The 12,536-nt window shown below is 46.1% G+C and overlaps 1 protein-coding gene across 4 annotated transcripts in view; it reads left to right on the top strand.

Moving 5' to 3' along the window:
- Positions 1 to 12,536, top strand: part of LOC139576020 (myotubularin-related protein 13-like) — a 162,540-nt gene that overhangs the window by 93,110 nt on the left and 56,894 nt on the right. For all 4 annotated transcript variants that reach the window (XM_071401610.1, XM_071401611.1, XM_071401608.1 and 1 more), the window contains 10 exons: positions 3,360 to 3,492; positions 4,000 to 4,108; positions 4,530 to 4,643; positions 7,321 to 7,398; positions 7,708 to 7,821; positions 8,670 to 8,798; positions 8,959 to 9,057; positions 9,206 to 9,419; positions 9,614 to 9,723; positions 10,628 to 10,777. In XM_071401610.1, the coding sequence (XP_071257711.1) occupies positions 3,360 to 3,492; positions 4,000 to 4,108; positions 4,530 to 4,643; positions 7,321 to 7,398; positions 7,708 to 7,821; positions 8,670 to 8,798; positions 8,959 to 9,057; positions 9,206 to 9,419; positions 9,614 to 9,723; positions 10,628 to 10,777 (1,250 nt within the window). The remainder of the gene's footprint in view (positions 1 to 3,359; positions 3,493 to 3,999; positions 4,109 to 4,529; positions 4,644 to 7,320; positions 7,399 to 7,707; positions 7,822 to 8,669; positions 8,799 to 8,958; positions 9,058 to 9,205; positions 9,420 to 9,613; positions 9,724 to 10,627; positions 10,778 to 12,536) is intronic.

The following is a 12,536-nucleotide window of genomic DNA, read 5'->3' as shown; positions in this document are numbered from 1 at the left end:
CTGTCAGGTACTGAGTTATTCAATCCACCTTATGACCAAACAAGACCTGGGGAAAAGGCCCAGACCTAGTGGGTGGTGTGGTGCATATACAGTGGGGAGAACAAGTATTTGATACACTGCCGATTTTGCAGGTTTTCCTACTTACAAAGCATGTAGAGGTCTGTAATTTTTATCATAGGTACACTTCAACTGTGAGAGACGGAATCTAAAACAAAAATCCAGAAAATCACATTGTATGATTTTTAAGTAATTAATTTGCATTTTATTGCATGACATAAGTATTTGATACATCAGAAAAGCAGAACTTAATATTTGGTACAGAAACCTTTGTTTGCAATTACAGAGATCATACGTTTCCTCTAGTTCTTGACCAGGTTTGCACACACTGCAGCAGGGATTTTGGCCCACTCCTCCATACAGACCTTCTCCAGATCCTTCAGGTTTCGGGGCTGTCGCTGGGCAATACGGAATTTCAGCTCCCTCCAAAGATTTTCTATTGGATTCAGGTCTGGAGACTGGCTAGACCACTCCAGGACCTTGAGATGCTTCTTACGGAGCCACTCCTTAGTTGCCCTGGCTGTGTGTTTCGGGTCGTTGTCATGCTGGAAGACCCAGCCACGACCCATCTTCAATGCTCTTACTGAGGGAAGGAGGTTGTTGGCCAAGATCTCGCGATACATGGCCCCATCCATCCTCCCCTCAATACGGTGCAGTCGTCCTGTCCCCTTTGCAGAAAAGCAGCCCCAAAGAATGATGTTTCCACCTCCATGCTTCACGTTTGGGATGGGTTCTTGGGGTTGTACTCATCCTTCTTCTTCCTCCAAACACAGCGAGTGGAGTTTAGACCAAAAAGTTATATTTTTGTCTCATCAGACCACATGACCTTCTCCCATTCCTCCTCTGGATCATCCAGATGGTCATTGGCAAACTTCAGACGGGCCTGGACATGCGCTGGCTTGAGCAGGGGGACCTTGCGTGCGCTGCAGGATTTTAATCCATGACGGCGTAGTGTGTTACTAATGGTTTTCTTTGAGACTGTGGTCCCAGCTCTCTTCAGGTCATTGACCAGGTCCTGCCGTGTAGTTCTGGGCTGATCCCTCACCTTCCTCATGATCATTGATGCCCCACGAGGTGATATCTTGCATGGAGCCCCAGACCGAGGGTGATTGACCGTCATCTGAACTTCTTCCATTTTCTAATAATTGCGCCAACAGTTGTTGCCTTCTCACCAAGCTGCTTGCCTATTGTCCTGTAGCCCATCCCAGCCTTGTGCAGGTCTACAATTTTATCCCTGATGTCCTTACACAGCTCTCTGGTCTTGGCCATTGTGGAGAGGTTGGAGTCTGTTTGATTGAGCGTGTGGACAGGTGTCTTTTATACAGGTAACGAGTTCAAACAGGTGCAGTTAATACAGGTAATGAGTGGAGAACAGGAGGGCTTCTTAAAGAAAAACTAACAGGTCTGTGAGAGCCGGAATTCTTACTGGTTGGTAGGTGATCAAATACTTATGTCATGCAATAAAATGCAAATTAATTACTTAAAAATCATACAATGTGATTTTCTGGATTTTTGTTTTAGATTCCGTCTCTCACAGTTGAAGTGTACCTATGATAAAAATTACAGACCTCTACATGCTTTGTAAGTAGGAAAACCTGCAAAATCGGCAGTGTATCAAATACTTGTTCTCCCCACTGTACGTGTAGCATGTCTACGCACCACTGTGTCCAGAGGTCATCCTAGAGGAATGTCCGTCCAACATGTCACACTGCTCAGGAAGTGTGGCCCCCAAGGGGATAGAATGGACAGGCCCTGGACAGGCTGCTGGGCTGTTTGTTGTTGCTGCCTTTGTCTTGGCCCGGTCGGTCTCTTGTTATTTAGGGTCGGAAATGTGTCGCTGTTTCCCATAGATATGTAAACACCTCAAGGACACTAAACGAGCCAGGCTGCTTACCTCAGGATGCCATTATGAAACCTAATTGGCTGCCAAACGAAAAAATGCCAGATGAGTCACCTCAGACCTATGCACTTCCACACAGGAAGTCATGTTGAGGTGACAGAGAATGAGCCAAGTGACCAGCCTGTGTCGCTTGGGAGATCCTGGTATTCCGTCAACAACGGAACAGACAATGTCTATGTTCCGATTCCTGTTTATCAGGGCCTATCTGAGCTGGAGGCAGACACAGAATCAGGGACCTCAGTTTGTAGTGGACTGCTGATATGTTTGCCAGTGTTCCGTTGTCTTCATCTCTGTAATGAGTGATGGATGGGTCTAACACTATGTTGATAGGAAACAATAACAGGAACTGTAAACTTGAGAATTTGTCTGGACTGTCATATTGGTATTTGACAGATTATATCGTCTCATAGCGTGTCATTTCCTCTGGCTATTTTTCAGATTGTATTGTCCTTATCATTAATGATATACACTGACTGTACAAAACATTAGGAACACCCTTTTGCCCCTCAGAACAGCCTCAATTCGTCAGGGCATGGACTCCACAAGGTGTCGAAAGTGCTCCAAAGGGATGCTGGCCCATGTTGACTCCAATGCTTCCCGCAGTTGTCAGTTGGCTGGATGTCCTTTGGGTGGTTGACCATTCTTGATACACACGGGAAACTGTTGAGCTTGAGCAACCCAGCAGCATTGCAGTTCTTAACACACTCAAACCGGTACACCCGGCACCTACTACCATACCCCGTTCAAAGACACTTAAATATTTTTCACCCTCTGAATGGCACACATACACAATCTTTCAAGGCTTAAAAATCCATCTTTAACCTGTCTCCTCCCCTTCATCTACACAGATTGAAGTGGATTTAACAAGTAACATCAATAAGGAATCATAGCTTTCACCTGTTCAGTCTGTCATGGATAGAGCAGGTGTTCCTAATGTTTTGTCCACTCAGTGTATAATATTCACTGCGCTGTTTTGTAGCTGAAATTGCATTGTTTACCCACCTGTTATCACTGTTGGCAAGAAGAACATTGTTTTCTCAGCCATTTGTTTGTTATAAGTCAGAATGTAATGGTGAATAATATACTGTGAGTAAAGAGGGAGATGTTTTCAAAATATTGTGATACATATAGAGTACTTTGGTTTTCATACAGTATGTCTCTGCAAAACACATCTTTCCTTCAATAATTTCAATAAACAGCTAGTCACATAGAATGATTGATAACACCACATGTTCTATCACCACATGTTCTACCAAAGAAATATAATTTACTCTGAGTATTGTTTGCTCAGCTTTGAAATAAAATCCACCCCCAACAGTATGTTTTTTTTAATTTATTTTTTATCAATTGTCCAACCGAATACCTCATTTAATTACACATTCTCTCTACTTTCTTCTGCCAGGAATCCAGAATGTTCTGAGTCTTTTCTGTGCGGTTCTGACCGAGCACAAGGTTTTGTTCCATTCTACGAGTTACCAGAGACTAGGGGAGGCGTCGCGTGCCCTGGAGGCACTCATGTTCCCCCTCAAATACAGGTACGTGATTGGCCCGTCGGTCTCCACGGTCCCCCATCAGTCCCCATTACACCTCGGCTATTGACATGACTTGCCTTGCACCAAGTGTGACTTGAATGATGTTTATTTTTTTATCGTTTCTTATTATCGTGATTTGTTTGTTCCTCAGTAAAATTGTTACACTTAGGCTGGCTTTGATTATGAGTCCATTGAAAGTGCAAACGTTTTAAGATGTTCATGTTGATTGCGTTGCCAACTGACTTTCTGACATTTTGTGACTAAACAAAACAACATTCCAAAATGGTCTTGGTTATCTGTTCTCATGTCTTTAAGATGAATACACTTACTGTAAGTCGCTCTGGATAAGAGTGTCTGCTAAATGACTCAAATGTAAATGTACTTGAAAGATTATTCTCTGGTTTACTGAACACCCAAAATGGTCACTTTGAGCACCACAGTTTGATGTCGAATTTGACCTGGCAAGTGTTGTGTGTGTTTACTCACTGTCGTCTCCTGTTTGAAACTCAGTTACCCATACATCCCCATCCTGCCGTCACGGCTGCTAGAGGTGCTGAGCTCACCCACCCCCTTCATCATCGGGGTCCACTCCATGTTCCAGAGCGAGATCCAAGAACTGGTGAGTGATCTTTAGCACCTTCTCCAGACATGAACTGCCTCTGACCCTGATTCAACATGTACAGTACACCGGGGATAACAACATACCTTTTATTTAGACTGATTCATTGAAAGCTTGCCCAATGTAACCAGTTGTCAGTGAATAATGGAGCCCTATGATATATATGAGTCACTGTACATTTTAAGGAAATGTTATGTTGAGCTGACGTTCCTTGTGCCGATTGATGCGGCCTCCTGAGTCCCTTAGATTCAGGGAGTTGTGACTCCTCCACTGTGTTGGCCAAGACCCTGTTTTGGCAGGTTTCGGCCTTAGTTTCTCTTATACGCACTGCCATAGTAATGTAGAATGTGCTCCACAGCTAAAATAGGAATCTAACTAATTCGAAAGGATTGTTTAGTGATGTGTGTTGTCTGTCTTACAGTTGGACGTTATCATAGCTGATCTGGATGGAGGAACCATAAAGATTCCAGAGTGCATCCACCTGTCCCAGCTCCCTGAACCACTGTTACACACTACACAGACTGCCCTGTCTCTGGTACATACCTGTTACACACTACACAGACTGCCCTGTCTCTGGTACATACCTGTTACACACTACACAGACTGCCCTGTCTCTGGTACATACCTGTTACACACTACACAGACTGCCCCGTCTCTGGTACATACCTGTTACACACTACACAGACTGCCCTGTCTCTGGTACATACCTGTTACACACTACACAGACTGCCCTGTCTCTGGTACATACCTGTTACACACTACACAGACTGCCCTGTCTCTGGTACATACCTGTTACACACTACACAGACTGCCCTGTCTCTGGTACATACCTGTTACACACTACACAGACTGCCCTGTCTCTGGTACGTGCGTACCTGTTACACACTACACAGACTGCCCTGTCTCTGGTACGTGCGTACCTGTTACACACTACACAGACTGCCCTGTCTCTGGTACATACCTGTTACACACTACACAGACTGCCCTGTCTCTGGTACGTGCGTACCTGTTACACACTACACAGACTGCCCTGTCTCTGGTACGTGCGTACCTGTTACACACTACACAGACTGCCCTGTGTCTGGTACGTGCGTACCTGTTACACACTACACAGACTGCCCTGTGTCTGGTACGTGCGTACCTGTTACACACTACACAGACTGCCCTGTGTCTGGTACGTGCGTACCTGTTACACACTACACAGACTGCCCTGTGTCTGGTACGTGCGTACCTGTTACACACTACACAGACTGCCCTGTCTCTGGTACGTACCTGTTACACACTACACAGACTGCCCTGTCTCTGGTACGTGCATACCTGTTACACACTACTTTTTTTTTCATTTTTTTTTTTCACCTTTATTTAACCAGGTAGGCTAGTTGAGAACAAGTTCTCATTTGCAACTGCGACCTGGCCAAGATAAAGCATAGCAGTGTGAACAGACAACAACACAGAGTTGCACATGGAGTAAACAATAAACAAGTCAAGAACATGGTAGAAAAAAAGAGAATCTATATACAATGTGTGCAAAAGGCATGAGGAGGTAGGCAATAAATCGAATAATTACAATTTAGCAGATTAACACTGGAGTGATAAATCATCAGATGATCATGTGCAAGAAGAGATACTGGTGTGCAAAAGAGCAGAAAAGTAAATAAATAAAAGCAGTATGGGGGGTGAGGTAGGTAAATTGGGTGGGTAGTTTACAGATGGACTATGTACAGCTGCAGCGATCGGTTAGCTGCTCGGATAGCAGATGTTTAAAGTTGTTGAGGGAGATAAAAGTCTCCAACTTCAGAGATTTTTGCAATTCGTTCCAGTCGCAGGCAGCAGAGAACTGGAAGGAAAGGCGTCCAAATGAGGTTTTGGCTTTAGGGATGATCAGTGAGATACACCTGCTGGAGCGCGTGCTACGGGTGGGTGTAGCCATCGTGACCAGTGAACTGAGATAAGGCGGCACTTTACCTAGCATAGCCTTGTAGATGACCTGGAGCCAGTGGGTCTGACGACGAACATGTAGCGAGGGCCAGCCGACTAGGGCATACAGGTCGCAGTGGTGGGTCGTATAAGGTGCTATAGTAACAAAACGGATGGCACTGTGATAAACTGCATCCAGTTTGCTGAGTAGAGTATTGGAAGCTATTTTGTAGATGTCATCGCCGAAGTCGAGGATCGGTAGGATAGTCAGTTTTACTAGGGTAAGTTTGGCGGCGTGAGTGAAGGAGGCTTTGTTGCGGAATAGAAAGCCGACTCTAGATTTGATTTTGGATTGGAGATGTTTGATATGAGTCTGGAAGGAGAGTTTGCAGTCTTGCCAGACACCTAGGTACTTATAGATGTCCACATATTCTAGGTCGGAACCATCCAGGGTGGTGATGCTAGTCGGGCGTGCGGGTGCAGGCAGCGAACGGTTGAAAAGCATGCATTTGGTTTTACTAGCGTTTAAGAGCAGTTGGAGGCCACGGAAGGAGTGTTGTATGGCATTGAAGCTCGTTTGGAGGTTAGATAGCACAGTGTCCAAGGAAGGGCCAGAAGTATACAGAATGGTGTCGTCTGCGTAGAGGTGGATCAGGGAATCGCCCGCAGCAAGAGCAACATCATTGATATATACAGAGAAAAGAGTCGGGCCGAGAATTGAACCCTGTGGTACCCCCATAGAGACTGCCAGAGGACCGGACAACATGCCCTCCGATTTGACACACTGAACTCTGTCTGCAAAGTAGTTGGTGAACCAGGCAAGGCAGTCATTAGAAAAACCGAGGCTACTGAGTCTGCCGATAAGAATATGGTGATTGACAGAGTCGAAAGCCTTGGCCAGGTCGATGAAGACGGCTGCACAGTACTGTCTTTTATCGATGGCGGTTATGATATCGTTTAGTACCTTGAGCGTGGCTGAGGTGCACCCGTGACGAGCCGGTCACTACACAGACTGCCCTGTCTCTGGTACATACCTGTTACACACTACAGACTGCCCTGTCTCTGGTAGGTACCCAGCATACACCAATGCTCATCCTTGGAAATCACAGATCCCCATTAGACATTTCACATTAGATCATAATGAGAATGTGGTTTGTTGCAAACAGCTGTATAATGTTCTGTCCTTATGTAACTAGTCTAGTCATTGTAATGATTTTGTTCATGTAATCTGAACCATAAAAGTGTACTTAGTAATAAACAAAGTCAAGACTAAGAGGCATTTTTATTATTTTCAGGTTTTGCATCCTGATCTGGAGATAGCTGACAATGCCTTCCCACCCCCTCGCACAGCCCCCTCCAACCTCAAACTGTTGGTAAGGCACCATCATTCCAGTAAACACAGGGTCTTCACCCTTTACCCCTGGCCATGTGTCATTGTAATAGATGGAGCCTTTTCCCAGAACATCATGTGTTTGTGATATGAGGAGAACACCACTGCTCTGAGATATCTCCTATAGCACGCTCGTCTCTTGTCCGACCTATGAATAGCACAAAAATGTGAACTTTAGTGGGGGTTTCCATTTCTTCAGATGGTTGAATAATCACGTTAAGATGTGAACTGAATTAACAAGGGGGTATTCATGGCATGTTTGTGAGGTGACTCTCCCCTCTCGTGTTTTCAGGATAAGGAGGTGCGAGCCGTGTTCCTCAGGCTGTTTGCACAACTCTTCCAGGGCTACAGGTCCTGCCTGCAGCTTATCCGCATCCATTCCGAACCCGTTATCCACTTTCACAAGGTGAGATCAACGCACTTCTGTTCAACTCAATCTGGGTGGGTCAAAAACGTGTTCCATCACACCCTCAATGTGTCTTCTGATGATGACGCACGTTTCTCCCCCATGCTGTTGTAATTCCGGAAAAGATCACATTTCACCGATCACTGCAATGTAGGTGGTTACCTGATTCAATTTGTTTGTCTCCATTAACATTTGATAGGCTGACATTTATCCCTTGTTCCTCAGCCTGTAAAATAATGTTTGGAGAGAATCCAAGAACAAGAGGATTCTGTTTTATCCTGTCTGATAAAGCTGTTTGGAGGTGTTTTTGTTTTAGCGTGTGTGTTCTTAGGATGCGCTTTAGTGACTGACAGTATGGCTCTTCACCATGCTATCTGCTTGTTTGTGTTAAGTGCTGTCAGCCTTGGCCAATGGCCTCGCGATGAGCCATATGAAATATATCAAATATAAATAGAAAAATAGCTGGGTTTGTGTTTGTTTGTGTGTGCGGCGTCTCCGTGGTAACCTCTCAGCACATCCCTCTCAAAGTACCCCACATGGCTCGGATTATGGGCCAGGAATTTATCACGAATCTACAGAAACTCAACGCTTTTTTATGGAGAGACGTAGACTGGGGGGTCTAGAAAAACTGCCCCCGTTTTCTATCTCTTTCACCCACTAGCACGAATCACAGGCCTGATTCACCATATCTTCAGTCATTTGTTTCACTTTTGTGACTGGGTTCATTGTAATAAAAAAAAGTTAAAGAGAATAGAAGCAACTGAGAAAAGCAAAGTTTGTCTGTTAGTCTTAAAAGTACATCTTTATGTACCTACCATTATTTAACCTTTGACCCTGTCCCCCTACAGACTGCCTTCCTGGGCCAGAGAGGCCTGATTGAAAACGACTTCCTGACCAAGGTTCTGGATGGCATGGCCTTCGCTGGCTTCGTGTCTGAAAGGGGTCCGCCTTACAGAGCCTGTGATCTCTTTGATGAGGTACTGTCGGGCATGGCTACTGTAACCAGACCGTATGTTTTGCAACTCCAGTATGATTTGGCAACAATTTTTCTAATTTCACTGTTGTGTATGAAACTGGGCTTGTCGAGAGATTGTATCATTCGGGAACAGCTTGACTGACTTATCGTTGGTTCTGTAGCTGGTGGCCTTTGACATGGAGCGCTTTAAGGAGGAGGCGTCCAGCCCTGCCAAGCTGCAGAAGCACATGAGGGAACTCTCTGACCAACTGTACAAAAACGTGAGTTAACATCACTCAGCCTCTGGGCCTGTATGCAATAGTGTTCACATTAGGTACTTTCTGTACTCTTTAGTGTTCTAGCATGTCCTATGGCCGTCACAGATGTTGTTCTTGTCTGTATGTTTTATTATTGAATGGTCCATTACAGGAGAATCCCAACCCCCACATGGCGTTCCAGAAAGTGCCTCGGCCCACGGAGGGCTCCCACCTGCGGGTGCATGTGGTGCCCTTCCCCCTGCTGGACGATGAGAAGGTGGAGCGGCTGCTGGCGGAGGGCCTGGCCAAGCATCCCAGCGCCCCTGCCATCACTACCACCACCCGCGCAGAGAGGAAGTGTGTGGTGCCCGCCGGCCCTCCCGTGGGTATGTGAGACACAAACATCAGCTCTACACCATGCCTGCTCCTGTGTGAGACAAATGGCTTGGCAGGAGTCTGTCTATAATGTGTTAATAGCTGTAAGTACTTAGTTGCTGAGTATTGAATGGCGTCTGTACTAGCATAGCTAGTATTTCTACCACTCTTGTATTCCTAACCTGCTCACCCCTCATCTGTGCAGTGTCCATCATGGGGAAGATGGGCTCAGTGTTCAACAGCGCTCGCAGGCTGGAGGTGGTGAGGAGCTGCATCTCCTTCATCTTCGACAACAAGACCCAGGAGACGGAGAAGGTGACGCACGGCATCCTCCCTAATCCCTGTCTCTCAGCACAGTGTAATCAGCCACGTCTGTAATGGCCCAGACATCTGGACTGACATCCATCCCTCCGATTACAGCAGGCAGGCAACCGTGTGTGTCTGTCTGGAGTTAGAGCTCTCAACTCTATCAGGCTAATTATACCTCCCGGCTGGGAGACAGGACCACACTGGAGACAGATAATCAAACACTTAGACTAGCCTCATAATCTCCTTGTTATCAGCAGAAATAACCCCATTGTTTTAACACCGAGGTTAATGGCATAGCTGTTTTGCTTTCTGCTTTTTCCCATAAAGCATTTACACGTAAATGATGCTCTTTGATTTCCCCGCACCGTGACACCCCCTATAGAAGAGCCCATAGGAATGTTGATGCGGGTGTCCCGTGTGTACTGCATGAAATGGAGCCAGTTCCTTTATGCCTGCATCTCTGGCTGTAATAAGCAGGTTATATAAGGCAGCCGTGCATCCCTGTGTCGATAGAGGAACACACAGTACGCCAGCTATAGACCCCACCACCACCCCCGAGCCTATAAACCCTTCACCTCAATATACATTATACAGCCAATGTGAAAACTATTACCCAGACGAATTACCATCACATTTTTTCCTCATACTTTGACATTAGTATGAAATGTGTCGTATTAATATTTCCCAGAGGTCAACAATTCACTGTCTGGACTGGTAATATTGTAGCTGCTATTGTACCTGTTCCTGAGCTCCTGCAGAGCTACTAGCTTAGGTTTCTTGGCTGTAGCTGGTTCTAGAATTCTGGGATGTTAAGAAATCATTTCAGAAGATTATTTGTTCATGTATGTCGTGGTGTGTCTTATGGTATTTGTGTTAAAAACAGGCTCTGTCTGCTGTGCTGTGTTCCCAGACCCTGCCAGCTGCGCTGCGTGCTCTGAAAGGCAAGGCGGCTCGCCAGTGTCTGACTGAGGAGCTCAGTCTGCACGTCCAGCAGAACCGGGCCATACTGGACCACCAACAGTTTGACTACGTCATCCGCATGATGAACTGTGCCCTCCAGGTGGGTCAAAGCTCAGCCAGTCTGTCCCTGGCTCTGTTATTCTAATTTTATTTGAACCTTTATTTAACTAGGTAAGTCAGTTAAGAACAAATTCTTATTTACAATGACGGCCTTCCCCGGATGACGCTGGGCCAATTGTGCGCCGCCCTATGGGACTCCCAGTCACAGCCGGATGTGATGCAGCCTGGATTCGAACCAGGTGCTGCAGTGACACCTCTTGCACTGAGATGCCGTGTCTGAGACCACTGCGCCACTCGGAGCTATTAAAGTTCTGTGTGCGGTATGTCCCTCCACGAGGTAGTAAACATCTCTCCTAAAAGTCTCTCAATGTCCTTCTACAAAGTATGGAACACTGTTTTCTAATAGCTAATGTACAGTTAGTATCCAGATATCAGTGACAGCCTTTTTTCTTGGGTGTTCCCTAACATTCTCATAACAGGTAAACCACAAAATATTTGAGGAGCAGGAAGCAGGAGTTTGTTTCCAGGCTCTACCCTTTAAACAATCCCACTCTGGGTGCGGTGATGTGTTTTCATGGGCTTTAACTGGTTCTAATTTAGCGCGTCTGAAGTTGTCTATAATGGAAACAGTACGAGACAGCGAGAGCATGTGCCGGCTGACCAAGTGCTAAGCAGACAGCTCTGGCAAGGTAATGTGATGTAGAGCTCTGCCTGTTCCACCACTCAGATAGCTTCCTAGGGTACATAGGTCTCTGGCAACAACACGTGCTGCTACTGCACCATGCTGTTACTTCCCTTCTCCCTTACCTTAGTCATGCTTGGCTGCAGGTGGAAGAATGGCCAAATCATATCTTTTCCCAGTGATTTATGCTCAAGTTAGTCTTCATTTGCAATAGTTTGACAGATTGTCAAAAGTGAGTGCTCACTGCGCACCACATATCTAGTAAAAGGTTGGTGTTTAATGTACCTGGGTGCAATTGGGTTTTTGCGCTATCGCTTCAGTTATTGGACAAAGCGATTAGTGGTTTATTCTGCTCTCCCTGTGCTGCACACGCCCCGTAAAGTTTCACTCTGCCATCAATCAGGTGGGAGAGGAGGGCTCGGAGAGGAGGGCTCAGAGTCAGAGCTGAGGCCTCAGTGGTAGTTCCTCATGTTTTACAGCCTCACATGGCTGTTGCCACGGGGATTTAATGATTCGGAGCAGTGTTCACAGAGAGCAACTTTTATGGAGTGGCTCTGGATTCCACGCATTCTTCTGGCCAAATGATCGAGGACGGCGAGCCAATTAATCCCACCATCTGCCTTTAGCCTGGGTGTGTAGAGGTCACTGGCCTCCCCACTTGTAAAATAGGTCAAGAGCCAGCCAGCCGACTAGTGGCTGTGTAATTTATACATGACAGAGGTATATATGCTCTCCCTTCCTGTGCTCCTGTTAGCAACACGGGTTCTAGGAGATGTGCCATACCACCTGGTTTCAGTTGCCCCCTGCATGCATAGCTAACTGCATGTCTTCAGTATCTGAGTCCAGGTCCCACTCTGTCCAAGCCAAGGTAGTGATGTGATGAAGCTGCTGGTCCTACAGTAGTCTCCCTGTGGTACAGAGCTGTTGGAAGACACCACAATGACACTGGGACTCTCTCTATAATAACTGCAGATTAGTCTTCTTTGTTGCTAGATCTGTCTGGAGAATACCGGACCATTCTGGAATGTTCAGAACAATGTAGAAATGCTTGTCTATTAGGTTGCTTAATGTGGCTGTGTTATCTGATAGCTGGCCTGCGAGCGTGTCTGACATGTAT

This window comes from Salvelinus alpinus, chromosome 5 (genome assembly GCF_045679555.1).
Source record: "Salvelinus alpinus chromosome 5, SLU_Salpinus.1, whole genome shotgun sequence".
Classification (NCBI taxonomy): Eukaryota; Metazoa; Chordata; class Actinopteri; order Salmoniformes; family Salmonidae; genus Salvelinus; species Salvelinus alpinus.
Note: the sequence above shows the minus strand (reverse complement) of the source record. Positions and strands in the feature narration are given on the sequence as shown.